This window comes from Venturia canescens, chromosome 9 (assembly GCF_019457755.1).
Source record: "Venturia canescens isolate UGA chromosome 9, ASM1945775v1, whole genome shotgun sequence".
Lineage (NCBI taxonomy): Eukaryota > Metazoa > Arthropoda > Insecta > Hymenoptera > Ichneumonidae > Venturia > Venturia canescens.
In genome coordinates this window covers 7019613-7035353 of record NC_057429.1, presented here as the reverse complement: position 1 = coordinate 7035353, position 15741 = coordinate 7019613, and the positions used below count along the sequence as shown (strand labels likewise).

The 15741-nt window shown below is 38.0% G+C and overlaps 1 protein-coding gene across 3 annotated transcripts in view; it reads left to right on the top strand.

Annotated features, from left to right (window-relative positions):
• The window catches only part of inaD (inactivation no afterpotential D), a 2962486-nt gene that overhangs the window by 365046 nt on the left and 2581699 nt on the right, over positions 1 to 15741 (top strand). For all 3 annotated transcript variants that reach the window (XM_043429353.1, XM_043429354.1, XM_043429355.1), the window contains one exon: positions 4080 to 4184. In XM_043429353.1, coding sequence (XP_043285288.1) covers positions 4080 to 4184 — 105 coding nt within the window. The remainder of the gene's footprint in view (positions 1 to 4079; positions 4185 to 15741) is intronic.

The following is a 15741-nucleotide window of genomic DNA, read 5'->3' as shown; positions in this document are numbered from 1 at the left end:
AGCAATAAAACTTAATATTAAACAATACACATGAGAGCGTGCTCGCAGTTCCCTAAGTTTGTTTATAAAACGAATATACAGATCATGAAAGAGGTCGACATGAGGCCCTTTGTCGTTAGAGTTAGAGTCACTTTTTCTACCACTGCAACGCTCAGTTAATCCATAGATCTCTTACAAGGAAACATAGGGAGGTCGACCCCTCCGATTTTGATCTAATTTATATATGTTGTAGTACATCGAAAACTAAGAGACACGTATTTTTTCTTATCGGCCCATAAACGGTTTAACGGGGTGAAAACAACCCCCGAAGATGGGCACCTCACGGGGTGGTTTCTCAGTTTTGCATATAAACGCTTTATGTATTCGAATGAAACCAACGCTAAAATATTTATATTGATAAATCATCGAAAACGCGCCCAAGACTTTTTAGGGGAAAGGGTTTTTAAGGGGTGAACAACCTCTAATTCGAAAATTTTATTCTGTACCATAAAAACTATTCTTCCGATTCGACCGGTACCAACTGCATTTTGTAGAGGTCGAAAAATTAGTCGATACGTGTTTCGGGGTTTTTCGGAAAAATTCGCTTTTAAGGGGGTAAATCACCCCTTTCGTCGTAATACCTTATATCATTATAAAAACATTTTTATTCTTAATTATATTGTTGTACGGTAGCACAACCACTTATATATATTATTGGAATGTGTTCAAACTCAAAAATACATATTCAACTACCATCATAATACATTAATATAGTTTTCAGATTATTATTAGTTTTTATAGTCCGTGCAGTAATGGTATTCATCAAAAAAGTGTTGTAAGCAAAGTAATTTCTTACACCGCGAACATCTTATTATTGCCAATTTCTCACAACCTTGAACATCACATTGAGGTCTCGATGATTGTCCGAAAGAAAATTTGACAGGCTTGACAAATTCTTCAGTTTTATCGCTTGTAAACCCCTTTTGTACCAAGCATATCGAAACAAATTTTGATACCTTGGAGAAGATAACGGATTATGAGATAAAGATTGCAATTTGATTATATTATTTCTTAAAAGTAGTTTGAGATCATAATCGAGTAACAAGACAGCGTCTGAAAAATGTCGAACAAAATTCTTCCATATTCTGAATCCATATACATCGAGTGGTTGACTCCTTCCGGTTGTACCTTTTGGTATGATCATTGTTTTGATGCTTTTTCCAATCGGTGTAACCTGCCTGACTACTTGTGTGCAATGTCCACTCCATGAATCTATCAAAAGTACGCTTTTTGAACCGATGTTAGGGAAAAAGACCTTTTCCAGCCACATCTTAAAGTGATCTGCAAAATTCAAGATAACGTTTGTTTTAATTTTTCTTTGCATATGTAGGATTGACAGATTTTGAAACAATTTTTTTTTCTTATAGCTGAAAATACAAAAGAAGGTAGGGTACACAAATACCTGAAGTGAATTTTCCTGACTTAGAAGCAGTCAAAAAGATATTACTTGGTTTGAATAAGGTCATCTCTATAATTGGTCCAAATATTCCGGAAGGTTCTTTCAAAACAATGAAAAGTGGCGATAGTAATTTTCCCTCTGCAGATATTGTGGGCTGTATAGTGTAGCTGTGAGTTGTCGAAGACACTGACTGCACAAGGCATTCGATTTGTTTTGTGCCTTCTACTGCCAATGTTCGTCCTGAATGCATTTCTAATTGAAACCCACTTTGGTCTGAATTGTATATGTTTTGTAAACCATATTGTTCAAGAAGAGATTTAATTTCATTAACGAAGTTATCTGCATCTCTTTGCAAATCTGCTCCTTCCCCTACAGTTTTTCGGGCTACAAATTTGTTAATTTTTCGAGATGTTATACGGTGAGCTTTCTTAAATTTCAACAACCACCAATCGGAAGCCTTGAACAAAACGTCTTCAAATCCCATCTCTTTTTGTGCTTGTAGGGCCCACCTCCGAAGATCCACATCATGAACAATTAAGCCGGCATCAACAGCACTCTTCATATTTTCCAATGTATATTGAGAAATGGGAGCTAGTTTTTCCATGTATGTTCCACCTTTGTTGAATTGATGAGCCCAACGTTTTAATTAACTTTTAGATGTCACTTTTTTGAATCGGTGTTTAACAGTGTCTACGCTTAAGTTCTTTTTCTTTCCGCTCCTCCAAAATTCAACTGCTCTTCTTTTATAATCATAGCTCAAATCTTCTTCATCGGCCGAACATGTATCGTATGGTGTTCCACGACTCCATTCCATCGCATTATCTTCTATAGGATTCGCCTCACACTCTTTATTAGGCTCTTGAAAATCTAAAGTATTTTCTTCAATATATTCCATTCCGGTAAAATCTTGCATACTTTGCAGTAAAAATATTTCGATATTTTCTTTTAATTCCCGCTCTTCATTATTGATTGGGCTTTCAGCAATGTTCATCACTTCAAACGTGATCAATAAAAGTCGTATAACATTTAATGGATTTACAATCATTTTGTATTACGCGTGCAATAGCGGTGTATATTTCACTTGAATATCCCGTGACGAACTGATATTTGTCTCCAAAAATTGCTTTGAGGAATATGAAAATATACGCAACACCCAAGCCAGATAAGCACGCTTGGCAGAAGGATAAACAAGGAGACAGATGGCACAAGGCTACAACCTACGCACAACTATAACTACGCACATATCTATCTTCCGAATAACGATCATATCAAGATAAAATCACGATTAAGACACTTTGGAGTTTGGTAATCGGCGATGGATATCAAGGCCGTGATATTTTTATTCCGTTGTACTGTGATGTATCATTTAAGAGTATGGATCAGTCGACTAACCTCACTTGGAATTTTTGAAATTGGAATTCTCTGACACGGTTTGATCGATTAAAAAAAGGCTCTGTCAGCCTACGCAGAACGATGTCAAAAATCGACTGACAGAGCCTTTTTTTAATCGGTCAAACTGTGTCAAAGAATTTCGATTTCGAAATTTGCAGCTATCTCTCTCGCACTCACGGTTGCGATATACCGACTGATCCATCCTCTTTATATAAATTTACAGAGTGTAGCATGGAGTGTTCACATCATTTAATATGGATATACATACTATACTTTATAATTAAATCTAATTTTCTATATTTTTCTGAACGGGGCTCTGCGGCAGGAATTCCTTTCGAATGTACAACATTCTATGGTCTATAGCTTATCACATTTAAATCTATGCTTTATTTCCTTCATAATAAATAAATCGTAACTCACAAAGGGGCGATGTGGAAATTATCGATACGGGGATGATCTCGCGTAGAAATATGGTCAAAGGTAAACTTATTTTCGAGTTTGAAGACATTCCAATAATATATATAAGTGGTTGTGCTACCGTACAACAATATAATTGAGAATAAAAATGTTTTTATATTGATATAAGGTATTACGACGAAAGGGTTGATTCACCCCCTTAAAAGCGAATTTTTCCGAAAAACCCCGAAACACGTATCGACTAATTTTTCGACCTCTACAAAATGCAGTTGGTACCGTTCGAATCGGAAGAATAGTTTTTATGGTACAGAATAAAATTTTCGAATTAGAGGTTGTTCACCCCTTAAAAACCCTTTCCCCTAAAAAGTCTTGGGCGCGTTTTCGATGATTTATCAATATAAATATTTTAGCGTTGGTCTCATTCGAATACATAAAGCGCTTATATGCAAAACTGAGAAACCACCCCGTGAGGTGCCCATCTTCGGGGGTTGTTTTCACCCCGTTAAACCGTTTATGGGCCGATAAGAAAAAATACGTGTCTCTTAGTTTTCGATGTACTACAACATATATAAATTAGATCAAAATCGGAGGGGTCGACCTCCCTATGTTTCCTTGTTAGAGTAAAGTTCATTGAATAAAATATATAATTGCTCTGCTTAAACTTTGTGCCATTTATTTCGAAACTTGCTTCCATAATCCAATAATTCTAACTAAATGTGACTCATTAATATTTGATCGAATATGGCTTCCGACTATTAAATGCTTTGAATAAGTTATTTAGTACTATGAACATACAAAATTAGTGTATTCTCGTACTACGTTATTGTTACAGGTCGACGTCTACAATGGCATTTCTGGAAAGTATGAAAACATTTCCGGTATCTTCATAAAATATATTTCGCCGAATAGTCCTGCTGCTAAAACAAACAAGCTTAAGGTAAGGTGGATAATTCAAGATGATTTTTATAAGTTTGAGTTTGTTTCTGAAATTGAGACAAGAACATCTTCAGCTAAAACTTTTATTCGTACGAAAAAAAATTCAAGATAACTACGGGACTTTGTGTTTATAATTAATGTATACTGTTGCGTCTTAATTGAAAAAGTTGGGCAGATTCTGTCAAGTGTTCTAAATTCGAATGGCTGAACCCACGCAACAGGCTAGGAGAGAGAGATTTACCCTCCGGGATTGGAACTGATATGTTGAAGATTTGGATTCGATAGGAAATTTTGGTAAAGGAGAGGACAAGGTGAAGAGAGGTACAAGTGTATGTTAGGAATTTGTTCAAGTGGGCGGTATGAGATTAGGGACCTACAAATAGAAAAAGTAGCGGAATCTATTTTACCGTTAGGTGAGCAAAGAGGCGTTGAGGGTTATTACAGATATATGGTATGCTCCTTGACGTCTTCAAGTGTGGCCTCTGAAATTGATGGAGGAGCAACAAAATAGTGCCAAGTATGCGTCCCAACGATACGGAATCTTTCCTACCCACTTTTGATGCTCGAAATAATAAACTTACTGACGAATCTTTTAATTGACACAATTCCCGGTTTAGCTTTCATTAATATCGGCGAAGCAGAATTCATCAATCGATGTAATGTCGGTTTATTATTTTCTCCCGGTTGCTTTCTTATGTTCTCATTAACGTTCACGAAGCGACCTCCCTCGCCTCACGAGCTCAATGTTTCCAACGTGTAATTAAGGAGAATAATAACAGCCACACAAAAAAAAAGTTGATTGTGCGGCGGATGCGGCTATGCTTTTCCTACGTATTTTGAGCTGTTGAATCAATATTCGAGGTTAGAATTCAGATCCTGTGTACCATTTTTTCGATAACTCCAAAAGATGATGTAAACAGGCCATTATTCTCGTTTAGCATTAACTAGATCGCTTTGGGAGGGTCCGTAGGCTTAATATACTCACATATTCACATCAGGCCATAAGTATCAATGCTGTAGGAACCAAAGAACACGGATCCAGGACCTGCAGAAACTGATTATTGGGCTAAATCTACGGAAAAAACGCATTTTTCAACGCCAACGCGTTAACAATACCTCTAAGACTCATATATCTATACATTTTTCCACCGTCCTATAATACAGGGTGAGGCACTAACTATTGCCACCTTAAATATCTCGGTAATTACCAATGTTACAAAAAAATATTTCAGACAAAAGTTTGATGGTGCGAAAGGAGTCATCAAATGCGACCATTTTTTTTCATTTCAGTGGAGGCGCTGACGCACGGTGAAGTTCACCTCCACTTTTTTAAAGGGTACGATACATTTTTTTTCAACCTTCTTGTAGAGCATGGCGAACTGCATAAAAAACATCCGGGGGTCAAAGTTGTTCAAGGTCATTCAAGATCAAAAAGTGACATGAACTTTATTTTTATGTGAAATGAACTTACTTTACATAAGGTGCGTAGAATACAGATTGCGTAGAATTTCTTGTCACTTCGGCACTGATCGAATCACATGCTCGAACAATTCTCTCTCGGATATCGTGCAAAATTTGACAGTAATTTGGCCGTAATCTTATCATTCCTATTAGCGTTGTCTTGTATGTAAACAACGGTACCTTTGTTTGATAAATACGGTGTATTTACTAAATATGGCGTACAAGTGTTTCAATTAACACACATTCGCATCACATTACATTCAAGACAATGATAGTAAGCATGGTAAGACTAGTATCAGTACATCAATCGAATGTGAATGATGTATTCCTTTGAAGAACAAACCGATATGCTTCTAATTTACGGAGAATGTCAGAAAAATGCAGTGAGAGCTAGAGACTTATACGCTAAAAGATATCCCGAACGTCTTCATCCTACACGCCGTACATTTCAAATTTTGTGCAATAAATTGAGAACAACTGGATCCTTAGCCCATCGGAAACCTAACCGACAAAAGCGAGTTACTAACGAAGAAACGGAAATTGGTGTTCTTGCTACTGTGATTCGAGATCCTTCTGTTAGTTCGCGTCAAATTTCGAGGGAATCTGGTGTAAGCCAGAGAAATGTTCTACGTATTCTGCATCGCCATAAATATCATCCTTACCACATTAGTCTCCACCAAGAATTAACTGGTATGGATTTCGTGAATCGCATTGAATTCTGCCGATGAGCTCAACACCAGATTCAGAGACATGACTCATTTATTAATCGGATTTTATTTACTGATGAGGCGACATTTACGAATCATGGAAATATTAATTTGCATAACATGCATTTTTGGGCAACTGAAAATCCATATTGACTCCGGCAAGTTGCACACCAAAGACCGTGGGCGGTGAATGTATGGTGTGGGATTATTGAGGACAGAATTGTAGGCCCTTATTTCATCGAAGGGAATCTTAATGGTAGAAAGTACACCACATTCCTTCAAGAATCATTAGGTCCGTTATTGGAAGAAGTACCTTTAGAAACTAGGAACAGAATGTGGTATCAACACGATGGGTGTCCGGCACATTTTTCGCTGATAGCTAGAAATGAGTTGCAACGGAGATTTGCAACGCCAAACTTGACGCCTCTGGATTTTTTCTTGTGGGGATACTTGAAAGATCTTGTTTACAAAGAACGTCCAACTACGCCTGATGATATGCGAGAGAGAATTGTTCGGGCATGTGATTCGATCAGTGCCGAAGTGATAAGAAATTCTACGCAATCTGTGATAAGGAGATTGCAGTACTGCATTGATTCCAATGGCAATCACTTTGAACACCTTATGTAAAGTAAGTTCATTTCACATAAAAATAAAGTTCATGTCACTTTTTGATCTTGAATGACCTTGAACAACTTTGACCCCCGGATGTTTTTTATGCAGTTCGCCATGCTCTACAAGAAGGTTGAAAAAAAATGTATCGTACCCTTTAAAAAAGTGGAGGTGAACTTCACCGTGCGTCAGCGCCTCCACTGAAATGAAAAAAAATGGTCGCATTTGATGACCCCTTTCGCACCATCAAACTTTTGTCTGAAATATTTTTTTGTAACGTCGGTAATTACCGAGATTTTTAAGGTGGCAATAGTTAGTGCCTCACCCTGTATACTTTCAAAGCCCGATATTACTCCACCAATAATATTCTAAAGTATCTGGAAGTGTTTAAAAATGTCTATGACTTTTAGTCCAGTCGAGATAGACATAAAAACAGTCTTAAATAGAAAAAATTAGGGGCAGTGATTTTTTTTTAACGTCGGGGGGGGGGGGGGGTGGTGGTTGGAAGTCTCCGCCGCCATCTTGATTTGAAGTTCAATTTTTTCGTTTTTCTGAAATAACTCGATAATTTTCAATCGAGTTATTTAAGTTATTTCAATAGAGCAAAAATGGTGGTATCCAAAGTTATTGGAAGTTTAATTTTCCACAAGTTTGGTCATTATCATTTTTATGCTAGGATCAATATTTGCAGAGTTATACTATCAAGTTGGTCAAAAAAAATCGTAAAAGGTGGAATCAAGAGACTCGGTAGAGTCTCGGGACAAGTACATTGACAGCCCTGTCGTCTGCTGCTGACCTGAGGCTCTCGCCGAGACTATACTTTCTCTGAATAAAACGATTCGCGGTGGTGGGGGTAAAATTCGCTTGTGATTTTCTTAAATTACGAAACTCATGAGTTATGTACGGCTTTGAAAATTTAACTTTTAGCTAATTAAGAAGTTCTCTGTCGAATGAACCCAAAATCAGCATGATCAGTATCGTAATTTCTGAGAAAAAACTTTGCACGGGCTTAAGATTATGCAAAAGTTACTAACACATTCATGATTTGACGCATCTGTATACGCGTACTCCAACCGCTACAAACATAGGCCCCTTGGCCCCCATGATCACCAATCCCTGGTGAGAGAAATTTTGCTGCAACCAATGAAGGGTGAGAGAATTTTTGGGCCAATGACATTCAATAAAAAGAGCAAGGAAGTTTGGCGGAAAGCTGAGGAGCTCGAGAGCTCGAAATCACTAATCACTCGAAAGTCACCAGCCGAAGTTTCACGTCGTGTTGACGTTTGGGCTTATGATGTTAGGAAGTGCGTGCGGGAAAATAAAAATAATTTTCGCGTCATCTAACAAAGTGTATACTAATATTTATTTTGTCAAAATTTATGGTATACTAAACCGGTATAAAAGCGGCCGCGTAAATGTAGACTGTGATCTGTGTGTGAAAATGAAAAATATAAAAAAATGCGCGATACTTATGTCAACGAAACTTTTAAATATTTCATTATTTCGTTCGATTGGAAATAAGTGTCAACTGAGATAATCTTTCAATTAAACCAGAATGCGCGGAATATTTTCAAGTGTAAATATATCGTCGGTTGCGTGATTATATATCATGTGTAATAATGTAGGTTATATATGCGAGTTCCCTTTGATAGCTGTGTCGTAACGAACCGGCCGGAGTCTGACGTTACGAATATAGTGCGGGACAAATGTAACAAACGTTCGCGCAGTTAGTGAATAATAATATAAATAAGGCAAATCAGTTTATCAATAATAGGTCTGGAAGTTGTAAGGACAAATGGTAAATATTATGGTTGATAATTAATAAAACAAGAACACACGGAACTGTTAGTGTAGTGTTTAAATCCCGGAAGCGTTTTCAGCGCCCGCGGCAATCTCTCGTAACAAGTGTGGCTTACTGAGACCGAGGACCGAGCTCCCAGTTGACTCTGGACTACCGAATTATGCGTAGCTCCGAAATAAACCTATCGCTGTACAATTAAATCGTAATTTACACATATGTACATACTCTGACGCTAATAATAAAGATTTCCCATTGCTACTCATAAAGACGGGATCTCCTTATCTTGGTTCCCCCCCCCCCCCTCAAAACATTACATTGGCGACGAGGATAAAAGTGAGGGTAAAAACTGAAATTGCCGAATAAATAGTGGATTTTGGGGGTAACACGTGCCACAATGAGCGATCCGCCATCGAAGAAAGAACTCGAAAAAGAGCGGAAAATTCTCGAGGAAAAACGTAAAGAACTGGAGGAGAAATGGACTCAACTACAGCGATTTCAAGCACAAGTTACCCAAGAGCAACAACAATGGGCAGCGGAGAGACAATCGCAACGGGAAGCATCAAATGTCGCACCTCGTGAAACAAGGCAAACAATCTACACTTCGAGGATTGGAAAGATGAAGGAGTTCAATCTACAGGAGGAATGGGCCTTATGGGCGGAAAGGTTAGAACAATATTTTATTGCTAACGATATCCCGGAAGCGAAGAAAGTCTCGCTATTTTTAACATTGCTGGGCAGCGAAGGGTATGCATTACTGAGCAGTCTATGTACACCGGTTAAACCAGCTACAAAAACTTTTGCTGAGTTAACTACTTTAATGAAAAATCATCTTCAGCCCAAGCCCAGCATTATTACGGAGCGATATAAATTCAAAGAGTGTAAGCAGAAAGACGGTGAAGACATTAAAACCTATCTGGCCAATCTAAAAAAATTGTCGGCAAATTGTGAATTTGGACAAAATTTGAACTCTCATCTTCGAGACCAATTCGTATGGGGGTTGCGGACGGACTCGATTAAAAAAAGACTACTGGGTGAAAGCGATTTAACATTCGCGCGGGCAATGGAGCTGGCGCAATCATTGGAGATGGCATCGAGGGACGTTGCGGAAATGGGCTCAACATCGTCAAAGAGCCCGCAAGATTCAATCAACTTCGTGGGAGCAAGAAACTCAAGGCTAACAAGTGAAAAAGAAGTCAACAAGGGGATTCTTCGGTGCTATCATTGTGGAGGTACGCGGCATACTTTTTCTACGTGCAAATTTAAAGACTCTAGTTGTAATAAGTGCCATAAGAAGGGTCACTTGGCACGTGTGTGTAACCAAAACAAAAACAAAGAGATTAAGTCGAGAAGCGGTAATAAACAGAAGCTAGAGGATAATAATCAAAATTATATAGACGATTTCGAGAGTGACAACGATAGTTTTGATAATCTATTTCACCTCGGCCAAGGGAATAAAGCTGAAAAACAAACATTTGATGAAATATTAAGTATGAGGCCGTGTGAGGTAGAAATAGAGGTAGGAAAAACAAAAATTAACTTTCAACTGGATACGGGATCAGACGTAGCAGTGATCTCGGAAAAAGATTATCGAAAAAATAAAAATTTGCTATTGTTGTCACTCAAAAGCACGAAACGATGTTTCAAGTCGCATCCGGGTGATATAATTGTGCCAAAAGGGGTTTTAAGCGTCAAAGTTAAATTTAGAGAAATTGAAAGGAAATTGGAATTATTTGTCCTACCGGGGGAGGGACCCCCTCTGGTCGGTCGTACATGGATTCGCGAATTGGCTTTGCCAGTAACAGAGATAATCAACGGGGGGGATAATTCAAACATTGATTGGTTATCCAATTCGAATCGTAACGATATAGATAATATTATTAAAGAATTTGCCCCAGTTTTCGCAGAGAAGCTTGGGAAATATTCAAAGAAAGAAATCCAGCTTCATCTTAAAGAAAATGCCAACCCAATTTTTTGTAAGCCGAGGGCGTTGCCGTACGCACTTAAAGACAAAGTGGAAAAAGAGTTGGACCGTTTAGTTAAAGAGGAGATTCTGGAGCCCGTAGAAAATAGTGAATGGGCTACTCCAATTGTTCCGGTCCTTAAAAATAATGGGCAATTGCGGCTCTGCGGGGATTATAAAATCACGGTCAATCCTAATATTAAAGTTGATCGTTACCCGATTCCAAGGGTACAGGACCTTTTATCAAGCCTAAATGGGGGAAAAATTTTCTCCAAAATTGATCTTTCGCAAGCATATCAACAGCTTGTTTTAGACGAGCGATCAAGGAAATTGGTCACGATATCTACCCACAAGGGCCTCTTTGCATATAAAAGGCTGTGTTACGGAGTGTCCTCGGCACCGGGCATTTTTCAACGAGAAATGGAACAACTATTAAAAAACTTGGATGGAGTCATTTGTTTTTTCGACGACATTCTCATTACGGGCCAAACGAAAGAAATTCATAACGAAAGGCTGAAAGAAGTTTTAAAAAGATTAAATGAGAATGGATTAACGCTAAAAAAAGAGAAATGTAAATTCGGTAAAAATAGCGTAGAATTTTTGGGCTATGTTTTAGATAGCGAAGGCACACATGTGTCTAAAGGAAGAGTTAAAGCGGTAGTTGAAGCACCAGTTCCGACAAATCTGATGGAGTTACGAGCATTCTTGGGAATGATGAATTATTATGCTAAATTTATTAAAAATTATGCGAGAATTGTTAACCCGCTTTATCATTTATTGCAGAAAAACGTGAAATGGAATTGGAACGACGATTGTGAGGCCGCGTTTGGGGCCGCAAAAAGGAGCCTGACGGAGTCTAATGTCCTTGTACATTATAACCCCGAGTTGCCAATTAAGCTAACTTGTGATGCGTCTCCAGTAGGCCTTGGGGCAGTTTTGTCACACGTTTTTCCAAATGGAGTTGAAAGACCGATAGCTTTCGCCTCAAGGTCACTATCGAAAGCCGAGAGAAATTACTCACAATTGGACAAAGAGGCTTTGAGTCTCATTTTTGGTGTAAAAAAATTTCACCAATTTATATATGGTCGCGCTTTTACGCTGGAGACGGATCACAAGCCTCTGGTTTATATTTTTGGCTCCAAGCGCGGATTGCCTCAAATGTCGGCAAACCGCGTTCAGAGATGGGCAGTGTTTCTATCAGCCTATGAGTTTGAGATAAAATACATTAAGGGGATCGATAATGCTAAAGCCGATAGCTTATCGAGACTCCCTCTACCGTTGAAAAGTATGGAGGGACTCGAAAATTCCCCAAGTGAATACTCGTATCTTCATTACGTCGCAGAAAACATGGGTATTATCGATCATAAATTGGTGTGTAAAAAAACGGAGTCGGACCGGACTTTAAATAAAGTTAAAAACTTTGTCTGTAACGGGTGGCCGGAAAAGGTTGACGAGAGCCTAAGGAAATATAAAGCAAAAGAGAATGAACTGACAGTCGAGAATGGTTGCTTGATGTGGGGCTATCGGGTGATCATTCCAGAGGATTTACGTAAGAATTTATTGAAAGAACTGCACGATTCGCATTTGGGAGTTGTTAAAATGAAATCGGTCGCCAGATCATATATTTGGTGGCCGGGAATCGATAACGAAATTGAGAACGTCGTAAAATCATGCGAGTGGTGTTTGGAAGCAGCCGACAACCCTCCTAAAGCAGCATTACACTCGTGGAAGTGGCCCGATGGCCCGAACATTAGGTTACATGCAGACTTCTTAGGCCCGATTGACGGGAAAATGTTTATTGTAATTGTTGACGCGTTTTCGAAGTGGTTAGACGTTAAAGAAATGCGGAATATAACAACAGATACCACTATTAAAGCTCTGAAAGAATACTTTTGTACATGGGGGATTCCAATGTCAGTGGTGACCGATAACGGGCCGAGTTTCTGTTCAAGCGACTTTGAAAACTTTTTGACAGAATATGGCGTGAGACACATTCGAACTGCGCCATACCACCCAGCTTCAAATGGTGCGGCGGAGAATGCGGTCCGAACTTTCAAAAAAAAATATAAGATACTGATAAAAGAAGGAAATACTTCCCACCAAGCATTATGTAAATTTCTTTTTAGTTATCGAGCAACTCCGCATTGTACCACCGAATATAGCCCGGCGGAACTCCAAATTGGGAGAAAATTCAGGACGAAACTAGATTTAATAAAACCGACGTTGCGTAGCACAGTAGAAAAAAATCAGTATAATCAACAACGATTTCATAGAGGAAATCGAAAAACGGAATTTGTGAGAGACGAAATTGTGATGGTCAAAGATGCATTTAAGAATAAGTGGCTGAAATCGCGTATTATAGACCGTCTTTCCCCGGTCACTTACAGTGTGGAAACAAGTGAAGGGAAAAAGGGGAAACGGCATGCAGACCAACTTCTTGCGTGTAAACCGGAATATCGGGAAGGGAATTCTAAGAGTACGGAGGGTTCGCCTTTAACAGTTTCAACACATGAAACTTGCCAGTCTAAATCTAATAATGAAATTAGTGAAGAAATTGAGAATAATGAGGAAAACCAGGGGGGCAACATAAAGGTCGAAAGCGAGAGCAAACCACGTTACGTGGATCTATGTATACCTCGTCGATCGACGAGAGTTCCGAAACCTCGAAAAATCTTAGATCTGTGAAGGGTAACATAACAGCTACATTGCGTGTGTAAGCGTAAATAAGTTTTGGCTGTGTAAGTAATTTAAGGACAAATTGTGATTCGGTAAGAATGTAAAGAATGAGTCTCAGACTGGATATGGAGGGATGTAGTGTTTAAATCCCGGAAGCGTTTTCAGCGCCCGCGGCAATCTCTCGTAACAAGTGTGGCTTACTGAGACCGAGGACCGAGCTCCCAGTTGACTCTGGACTACCGAATTATGCGTAGCTCCGAAATAAACCTATCGCTGTACAATTAAATCGTAATTTACACATATGTACATACTCTGACGCTAATAATAAAGATTTCCCATTGCTACTCATAAAGACGGGATCTCCTTATCTTGGTTCCCCCCCCCCTCAAAACATTACAGTTAGTATATAATGTGAGAAACTCCAATTGAATAAATGTTTTCTAATTTATTTCTTGTGTCATCATTATTTTTGAATATTCCCATATTTTGCTTCCTATTGAGTTTGGCTCTGCTCTTTCCGATCCTTGTTTTTTACTCCATTGTTTGCAGCGGACCGATACATATTATTAATTCGTTGCTTGAGATGTGTCCTCTGATTTTCTACTACTTCTTCATGCTGATTGTGGTAACGTGATTCAGGAGGTTTCCAACTATGATCATCAATCGCACATTTTTTACATCAGATTCTCAAAACAATTTCTGGTCTTGATATAAGTGTAGTTATTCTTTTTCCACCTGGTCTGTCGAGTAATAAAGTTTGAAACTTGTTCCAAAAATTCTTTGGATGCTTTTTTTGCTGATGATATGAAAAGTCATATCTTAGGAATGTGGTATGCAAACATAAATTTTGATAACAAAACTTATAGAATGACATTCATGTTGAGTATTTCCACTTTGCAAACTACAAATATGGAATTATTATAATAAAAATTCATTGCGATAAGTCTACTGTTGCTCAGTTTTGGATGCGATCAAATATAATGCCTACCAACATGCCCAGAAACTTACAGAATTGCTGAATGCAATGTGCGCTATGTCATTTTAATGTAACATCATGACTTTTGACAACTTTTCATTATAATGCTGTAGATTCGAATAATTGAAATACTGCAAAAATCTGCAAACTATACAATTTAAATACTGTGCCATTCATTTTACATTTTGAGTCTAACTGTAACATCTATATTATGAAGTAAAAAATTGATTATAAAAGTCTTCAGTTGCTCATTTATGGGTAGATTTAAAATTGCTGTCTTCGAAGCTCATTGCGCAGATACATTGAACCACAGCAGATACCTGCGAACTCTGAAATTTCTGTGGATAAATATATATGCGACGGATCACCCCTTATCTTTGATTATGGTAATATGTAAATGGAACTTGGTTCGGCAAGTTTTTAAGTGTTCCTTTTCAAATAGTATTGAAGTTTGTATGACTGATATACAGCGAATACTTCCAAACTTTGATATTTCTGTGTTGCAGCGTGTGTGCCAATCATTCAAATCATTTACTCCAACCGTATCATGTAATCTAGAAAATTCATCACAAAAGTCTTCCGCTTTTCTAAATACTTCAATTTTCCTTTTTCTACTCCATTGTGAGTTTTCGAATTTCTAAATTCATTTCTAAATTGTCCTAAAATGATTTTCCTCCAAAACCCATGCAGGTACCTTAAACGTCTTTGAATTCTGTTGCTCTGTTGAATTAAGTTCGCTTAGTTTTTTTTGCTGCTTTGAGTTCTGGCTTAATAAATGTTAGAATTTTTTGGGTACTTTTTTTCAGCAACTATCAAGCTGTGGATAATTGGACCTCAGCGGCCACTTGCAAAATTTGGAAATATATTTCATTGGGGGCACGTTTTGGATGAAATGAAATCTCTAGATTCAGAATGCAAAATCGACATTTAAAGTAGGCAAATCTGTTCGATTTTTCGTGTCTTGATTTTGATCTATCTTTCATTTGAATTTTGAATAAAAGGGATAAATAAAATCTGTTCTTTTAAGGAAATCTTTACGTCAGTTCTTTCTTGGTATGAAGATTTGGAAAAAATCGCCAAAGGCCAAGGACAGACAGGTGACGAAATATTTCCAGTACAATTTTGACGAAAAATAAATCTTTTGTCGCGGAAACCAACGTTATAAGCCGAAAATCATATTACAGCCCACGAGACGCATTTCTTCACTCTCTTGGGTTCCTATTACACAAAACATATTAGAAGACAAGGAGAAAAATCACCAAAGTCCAAGACCAAACCAGTGCCGAAATATTTTCAGTACAATTTTGAAGAAAAATTGGTCTTTTACGTGGAAACCAACATTATAAACCGAAATTCATTTCTCGGGCT